This window comes from Ostrinia furnacalis, unplaced genomic scaffold (assembly GCF_004193835.3).
Source record: "Ostrinia furnacalis isolate ACB-3 unplaced genomic scaffold, ASM419383v2 OfSCF3063, whole genome shotgun sequence".
NCBI classification, from domain to species: domain Eukaryota; kingdom Metazoa; phylum Arthropoda; class Insecta; order Lepidoptera; family Crambidae; genus Ostrinia; species Ostrinia furnacalis.
In genome coordinates, this window is record NW_021133302.1 from 482,131 (window position 1) to 490,695 (window position 8,565).

The 8,565-nt window shown below is 40.5% G+C and overlaps 1 protein-coding gene across 2 annotated transcripts; it reads left to right on the plus strand.

Annotated features, from left to right (window-relative positions):
• The first annotated feature begins 532 nt into the window (after positions 1 to 532).
• LOC114357191 (serine hydrolase-like protein 2) lies at positions 533 to 7,256 on the plus strand. Of its 2 annotated transcripts, XM_028310697.1 has the most exons (5): positions 563 to 697; positions 2,204 to 2,335; positions 4,120 to 4,257; positions 6,015 to 6,214; positions 7,125 to 7,247. In XM_028310697.1, the coding sequence occupies exons 1-5, from the start codon at positions 646 to 648 to the stop codon at positions 7,224 to 7,226; spliced, it is 624 nt and encodes a 207-aa protein (XP_028166498.1). In that variant the 5' UTR covers positions 563 to 645; the 3' UTR covers positions 7,227 to 7,247. The 2 variants fall into 2 exon arrangements, with proteins under 2 accessions (XP_028166499.1, XP_028166498.1); XM_028310698.1 differs by lacking the exon at positions 4,120 to 4,257 and having other exon boundaries at positions 533 to 697; positions 7,125 to 7,256.
• The last annotated feature ends 1,309 nt before the right edge of the window (positions 7,257 to 8,565 follow it).

An 8,565-nucleotide genomic window follows, 5' to 3' on the forward strand; every position in this document is an offset into this window, starting at 1 on the left:
AAATACTCAGGTCTTAATACCTTTAAGTTGTAATAAAATCAAACTTCTATGTCAACGCAATCAAAAGAAACAGCAATATAAGCTGCATATTTTGAAACTCGCAAGTACTCGCAAGGGAATCAAAACCTAAAGGGTACTTCCAGTCGACCTAGAATCTTGAAATTTGGCATGAAGCAACGTTTTATAGCACACATGAAGGAAAAATTCCGAAACCTTAAATTTTTAGTTACATTACAAAATATATATTTTTTAATAAATATAAACTTATGAATTTCCTTTTGCAATAAAAATACCACAGTTATGACTCGATTGTCGTAATGAACGAACTTTGTAAACCTTGCAGGTTTGTACGGAACCCTCGGTGAGCGAGTCCGACTCGCACTTGTTCTATGAACGAGTCGATACGATTTTGATGTGTAAAAACTTAAATTAATTGTAAATAATTGATCAAGTTGCTGATTTCGATTCAGGTAAGTCCCTAAGTACCTACTCATATTTTGGCAAATGATTGCATTATCGCCCTGTATAAAATTGTCATATAACTTTATGATAAGACTTTTCAATATACGAACATAATAATTTTCACCAGTTACAGGAATAGTCTAGAGTAGTTCAGATCACCCAACATTGCAGTTCGAACCTAAAATGTTAGAGGAAAAGCAGTTTAGTGTTGAAGCGCCCTGGGGCATGATCAGAGGTGAGATTTCGGGCTAATTCAGTGATTCGTCCCACAACACGTTCGTCCCACTGGGACGATAGGTACACTGAATTCAAAAAAATATATATTTCGTTCTAGATTCGTCCCATTTAATTTTTTCTTTAACATAATGAGATTTAGTACGTCAGAAATTCAATGTAATAAAAGAAGACATGAATTTGTTAACAATTTTATTTTTTATATTTTTATATTTGATTCAGTGATTCTTTAATCTGTGATTTCTTATTAATAAAAGTAGTTAAGATTTTCTATGTTGATTTCCTTTTAAATACAGACCTTGTTAAAATAATAATATATGTTTTCTTTTATTTCATTGACTTTCTGACGGTAGGTAGGTATGTACCTACTAAATCTCATTATGTTTAAGAAGAAATTAAATGGGACGAATGAAAAAAACATATTTTTTTAATTCAGTATTTCGTCCCAGTGGGACGAACCTATTGTGGGACTAATCACTGAACTAGCCCGATATCGGGCCCTTTCCTACAAACAAAATCAGATGTTTTTGGGCACTAAGCGGAAATTTTAAGTTAAGTAATTATATCACTTTATCCGATTTCAACAAAAGGAGAAGATAATATCAATCATGGACTTAATAATTATCCTAATTAAACAAAGAACTTGATTATTTCTCTACTTTTTAGTGTACTTTTTTGGAGTCTAGTTTATTTCTTTTAATTCGCTTTTTAGCGCAGTTTATATTTTTTATTATCTAACTAGCGGCCGCCCGCGACTTCGTACGCGTGGATCCCGTTTTACCCCCTTCATCTATCTTACGCGGTTTAGATTTTTTCATACAAATGTTTTTTCCCGCTAACTCCCGTTCCCGTAGGAATTTTGCAATATCATGTTGTAACTAAGCTTTAAGTTTACTAAGGTACCTGCATGCCAAATTTTAAGCGTCTAACTTAAGCGGTTTAGATTTTTCATACAAAAGGATTTTCCCACTAATTCCCGTTCTCGTGGGAATTCCTAAGTATACTATAACCTGCCCAGGAGTACGGAGAATAATTATACCAAGTTTCGTTAAAATCCGTCGAGTAGTTTTTGTTTCTATAAGGAACATACAGACGGACAGACAGACAGACAGATTTTACTGATTGCATTTTTGGCATCAGTATCGATCACTTATTACCCCCTGATAGTTATTTTGAAAATAATATTTCATGTACAGAATTGACCTCTCTACAGATTTAGTATAGATATAGATTATGGATTTCCTCAAAGTAACTAGTTATCATTTATTAATACTATATCATTATTACCTATTATGTTAGGAGTTTCTTGCACTGCTTCTTCCCAGCGCTTCCCATTTTTGTCCCGATGCAGTGGTAGGGTTACCTAATAATGGGTCGTCATAGTGTTTTTTAATACTTACAAAGGCAAAATGAGCTTTTTATGTATACTTACTAGGTATTAAACTCGATCACGGCAGAAAATAGTTCCTGCATAAAACGGGAAGAGTAAAGCGGTTTTGTTTTGCAGGTGTAACATGGGGCAACCCCGCCCACCCACCAGTGTTGCTAGTGCCTGGTAAAATGCATGTCTGCACAGGATATGGACCGCTTGTCAAGCTGCTACCACAATGTTTCTACTTTGTGGCTATAGATTTACCAGGTCAGTGTACGATCGAGCTAATTACGCACCTGTGTGGAATGCAGTCCCTCACACACACACACACACACCTCCCTGCGTTCGCCCCGTCCCATTCCCGTACCAGAGCCCCGATTACGGTAACTTTTATAACGTCTACAATCCAGACGCGTTTCTGATTCTGCGATACGATTGGTCAAAACAGCTGACGTACGCTGTTGAACGACCAATCGTATCGCAGAATCGAGAAGCGTGTCTGGATTGTTGACGTTAAAAATTACCGTAATCGGGGCTCTGAGCGCCGATGTGACATCAGGGCTGGCAGGTGAGCAGTTACTACACCGGGTTGTAACAGCTCGTGAGGTCTAAGCTGTGCCACAGAATAAGTAATAGTACAGGTACAGAAGGATTACTCCGCAAGACGATTTAAATAAATGCGAGTCTTGCTACGACGCGATACAGTGGAATTCAGCTCGCACAGCACTACGTACCTACAATTTTATTCACCTACAAGTTTTGTCTCTTTCTATCGCGTGCCTCTGAACTCTTCTTACGCTGTTAGGGTTGCTGTCTAATGAAAAAATAATTAATCTACTTATTTGTAATGAGGTACGTATGTAGGTAAGTATGCATTCATTATGGAAAACCTTCATAGTAGGTTAGGTTCCTATACTATCCTAAGAATTATTGATTACCTATATGGCCAACAAACCTTTCAGCATCTTTGGGAAGCGAAAAAAAAAGATAAATCCGGTAGATTACTTTTCGAATTTAAACACCCGAACGCCGCACAATATTTCTTTCTCTTTATGTCCATTTTTAAATAATACTTCGATCATAGAATTATAATCATACTACAACGCACGCCAGCGTCCTGACGAGCGCGCGCGTGACACTCGACTGATATAATACCCGCCGGCGGGGCGCTTCGCTGTAGGTAATTATCGGATGTACCGCGCGGAGTGAGCCAGGCCTGGTTGTGCTAAGCTTTGCGTATAATAATAAATGTGAGTGCACATGGATGCTAGAATCGGGTCAGCGCAAAAAAACTGCCTCGCGAAATAAGAGCGCACTGAGAAGTGAGCTAAAGCACTTTTTTCCACATCATTATCAATTTAATTTAATTATGTATACGGGACTATTCCCACCTCTTGTTCCCACCGCTGCAACTCCTGTGTAGCCAAGATCTACAGCTGGCGGTCAAGCTACATATAACCCAACCAGTGAAGGTCATGTTTGTCCCGGGGGGAAAGTTAAACTGTCATTGGACCCGCAACGAAATAAATCAGGAAAACATACGAGGAGCTCAAGTGGGCGGTTATTTCCCGAGACGTAATTATTGCGTAGACCCAATTTTTGGAGATCTTATCATATCTTACCATAATCTAAAATTTGGAGGTTGAGAGATATTACGCATATTGACAACTTCAAAGAACTTCAATTTTATTAGCTAAAATATTATCTATCTAAAAAGAAAAACCACTGGCCGCCATATCTTGCTTCACTATCAGTCACTTTATTGCACACTCTTATATCAGCTAGATAGACCAAGGTTAGGCAAAATTTCTTAGACAGCTTTTTGAAAATCAAAGCAAAAGGAAAATATACTTACTAAGTAGAGGCCGCCCATGATTTCGTAAGTACGCGTGGATCCCATTTTACTCTTGTGGGTGGAGTTTCGTAAAATTGCTTGAGCGACTAGACGATTCAATGTATGATGCACCTGATTTGATCACCCAGGTGATCAAAGTGGAATAGACTTATTGAATAGCTAGATAAACTGCAAATTGTACTTTTTTTTTCACCAGGGAACGGTATGTCGGATCCTCTACCAAGAGGCATCTCTCTGACAATCTTCGACATGTTACCAGCTATACAAGTGGTTAAGAGAAAACTTGGATGGGACCACTTCATTTATATGGGGCACTCGTTGGGTGCTTTGATAGGTATGTTGTAAAGTTGAGATTGCCTCAATAGCTTCACCATCTTTAAACCGGAACCGAATATTGGATACGTGCGCAATACTGGATACCTCAATTACTTACTGGAAAAGTAACAAGGCTATCTTCATGAAATATTTAAAACCAGTTTGCCAGTGCCATGTTCAGGGTAATTTCTTTGACTGCATCGCCATATTTCTCTTCACTTGGCATGGCGTTTTTATTCGTCATTTTAGTGCAACTCACTCTTTAACTTGTGCTTTAACTGAGTACCTATTAGATGACCCACGCTGAACTGTCCCACCAAACTCAATGACAGGGGGGCGCTACCATCGTTCAACTATATGGTTTCCAACATGGCAAAAATCGGAACCAGCGATCCGGTATTGACGGTGGCGCCCCACTGTCAATGTCATGCATAGGACAGTTCAGTATTTTGGAACTATACCTAAGATATCTAACTAAAGGTTCAGCCAAACTCACGCGAACAATGCATTTAAGTATGATCGCCATTGCTGAACGACGGCTGATCGTGTCTGATCGCGTGGTTTGGCTGAACCATAGCATTATCAAACGTCAAAATCCATATGAGAACACCGGTTAAAGTCTGATAAAATTAGGTGGTGCAACTTAGGCCCAGTTTTTTGATACATAGTGAAAATAACAAAATGTTATGTTAACTAAAAGTTAAAAAATGTACTAAAAGTCAAGCTAACCGTTGTTCGAAAAACATTGTTTACTGATATTTAACCACTTGTCATTTGGCATATTGGTTATTTTAACTGCGAATAAAAAACCGGCGGTCCGGTTTTGCCAAGCGAGGAAAGGAATCAACACGTATCGCCTTTCGCGAGCTGTCATCACCTTTCGCGCGCTGTCATCACCTTTCGCGCGCTGTCATCACCTTTCGCGCGCTCTGTCATCACCTTTCGCACGCTCTGTCATCACCTTTCGCGCGCTGTCATCACTTTTCGCGCGCTGTCATCACCTTTCGCACGCTCTGTCATCACCTTTCGCGCTCTGTCATCACCTTTCGCACGCTCTGTCATCACCTTTCGCGCTCTGTCATCACCTTTCGCNTGTCATCACCTTTCGCGCGCTCTGTCATCACCTTTCGCGCGCGCTGTCATCACCTTTCGCGCGCGCTGTCATCACCTTTCGCGCGCTCTGTCATCACCTTTCGCACGCTCTGTCATCACCTTTCACGCGCTGTCATCACCTTTTGCGCGCTCTGACATCACCTTTCGCGCGCTGTCATCACCTTTCGCGCGCTATCATCACCTTTCGCGCGCTGTCATCACCTTTCGCGCGCTCTTGTCTTCACCTTTCGCGCGCTGTCATCACCTTTCGCGCGCTGAAATCACCTTTCGCGCGCTGTCATCACCTTTCGCGCGCTCTGTCATCACCTTTCGCGCGCTGTCATCACCTTTCGCGCGCTGTCAACCGTGAGGCGAAGCGTTTACGTTACGGTGCAGCGGTGCTGATATGTGTGCGATGCAATAAAATATGGAGTTTTATAAAAACTGTAACCTTAGTACTTAGGGCTGATTTTTCAATCATCAGATATCTTTTAACTGAAGAATAAACTTGTCATTTTGACATATGAACTAGCTATAGGTACTACTAACTAACTATATATTTATATTATTATACCTATGAAATACAGTCCGCCTTTTTCATTTATACCTATATCTGAAGTCTAGTTAGACCCTAACACCGACTAAAAATCTATAATACCTACATTTTATCATTACGGCTTCCAGGTAAGATGTATGACCTAGTCCACCCAGGGGACATATCCCGGATGGTGGAACTAGACCCCACACCAGCGCACCACAACTGGGACACCACCAGGGAAGACTTGCGGAGGTGGCATCGGACTTACTACGGCTCCTATGAAGAGAATAAATACTGCAAGTTCCACGGCTCGCTGGAAACAGCGCCTAAATATACATATGAAAAGGTAGCATAGTTGGGCATTAACTCGTTAATCCGTAAATCATTAAATAACGAAATTAAAATTTCATTGACGGATTAACTTGTAACTTTAAAAAATTTCACCGGACTCGTTAACTTCCGTTAAATTATCCTAAGTCCGTTAATCGTAGTCAAGTACCTATTTATCAAAAATTGGCCAAGTGCGCTTAGCAGTATTTGTTAGTTATTACAAATTCCAGATTTTTAGTTTTTAGACGGCGGGCGGAGTTAGTTTTTAGTTTTTACTCACTACCCAGTATTAACCCTGCCACTGCTTCAGGCCGATAAATGGACCAGTGCTGAGAAAAATAAAATATACATAGTTACAAATATTTCTGCGAGCTATGCAGTTAAGCATCCGAAACATTTTTCTTTTAAATAAAATCATCGACATTATAATAGCATTTATAAATGGGCAGTTCTACAACAGTTTGTGGTAATTTATTAAAGAATTTAAAGGAATTACCAATTTTAACTATGCAGTATGAAATTTGGAACGGCAACTGACCGCTGGTTAAGCGCTAGCCTGTGCCTAGGCCTCAGCCTCGAACTTAGCGGGCAGCGGGGCGGGAGCGGCGGCGGCGCTGGAGCGGCGCGGGCAACGCTGTCTGTGTCTGCTGCCCACAATAAATCGAGCGTTAGGAATAAATTTGAATCGAAATAAGATTGTTGCCGTTGTTCGTTTGCGAAAAAAAACAAATATCTCGACAACACAACCCCGAACACAACACTTCGCCGCTAAAGCGCCGCGCGAGCTGCCCGCTTGTTTCGAGAACGGGTCTGCGTTGCCCGCCCCGCTCCAGCGCCGCCGCCGCTCCCGCCCCGCTGCCCGCTAAGTTCGAGGCTGAGGCCTTAGGTCTGCTTGATCTGTTTCTTGAGAAAGTCTTTCACTTCAGGCTCGGCAAATGCTGCTGAAACACGCGGACATGACTGAAGAAGCTTGCGAACAGGTTTTGAAAAGATCTCTGGTGCCTGCTGGCAATGGATTGTTCAGGTAATTTTATGAAAAAACATTTTATTCTGTTTTGACCAACATTTTGGTAGCTTTACGTCAAAAGAGTATGAAAAAGTGTTTCTTCTTTTTTGTTTGGGCCCACAGTATCAGTCGAGGTGGTCGGTGGTGGAAGGGCAAGCCGTAGTATTAGGGATTTGTATATTGACTTGACTATACATAGTAGGTATTATTATGTCGTGGACCCATCGTTAGATTAGCTACATCGTAATGTGCTCAGGCAAAACGTAAAACGCCGACACTTCATGATCTGCCCATCTTAGACTAGCGGTCAGCCATCATCTGGGGGCACGGCAGTGCCCCCACCAAGTCGAGCAAAAAGCGGCACGGCCGTACCATCCTTTTCTCGAAGCAATTCAGGCCATTTTCGACTGCCTGTAACTTCGTTGTGGATAAAACCACAGAATACATAATAGTAGCAACAGAAATTGCACTCCTTTGTGTAGGATCAGATGCCGACATTTTAACGGTAATAATAATAATGCAAAATATCCAACGCACATGGTGCATTCGAAATCGCACCATACTACTACGCTCACAAGAGCGCAATTTTTTTGTGTTCAGAATTGATCTACCTCACAGCTCAAGCGTCAGGGTTGTATAAGCAAAGTAAAATAAATAAAAACTAAATTTTAAGAAGCATTTATTGTATTTACGATTGGTAAACTGTAATCTAGTGGTGTTTGCATAATCGTACCATCTGTAAAGTACCTATTAATAAATTTCAGTGTTGCGATAATTCGAAATTGGACAAACAGTTTTAAAAGGTGTAGTGTCGGAAAATAGACACGGTGAAGTAAAGTTAATGTTTATATTAGCTAAAATATTTTTTTTTGCTACAGTTTTTGTCATATATCAAAATTACTACAGTTAATTATAATTTCTAAATATTATGATTTTCCATTAAAGAAGGATAACAGTGCTGTTGGAACAATAAACCTTGATTGTGACAATGATCGACCGAGCGTGTTAGAAATACGCGTGTGCTCACAGGCGCGTGGCGGCCCGAACTGATTTGCAACTTGAAGTTGTCGCGCGCTGTAGGTAATTATCTCGGCCGGCATAGGCGAGTGACGGAGGCCTGATAAAACTAGAAGGCTGAATTTTCATTAGCTATGCAGGCATTGTAAAGACACGGTATATTTAAAATTTTATTCAATTTGAACCAGTAGTTTAATAATTATAACGGGTCAAAGTTACTTAATTTTGTCACTCACTGACTCACTGACTGACTCACCGATCATCAAAATTCTAAGGCACTTCTAGCAGACCTAGAAGCTTCAAATTTGGAATATAAGTAGTGTTTGGTGTATCAATCAAGGAAA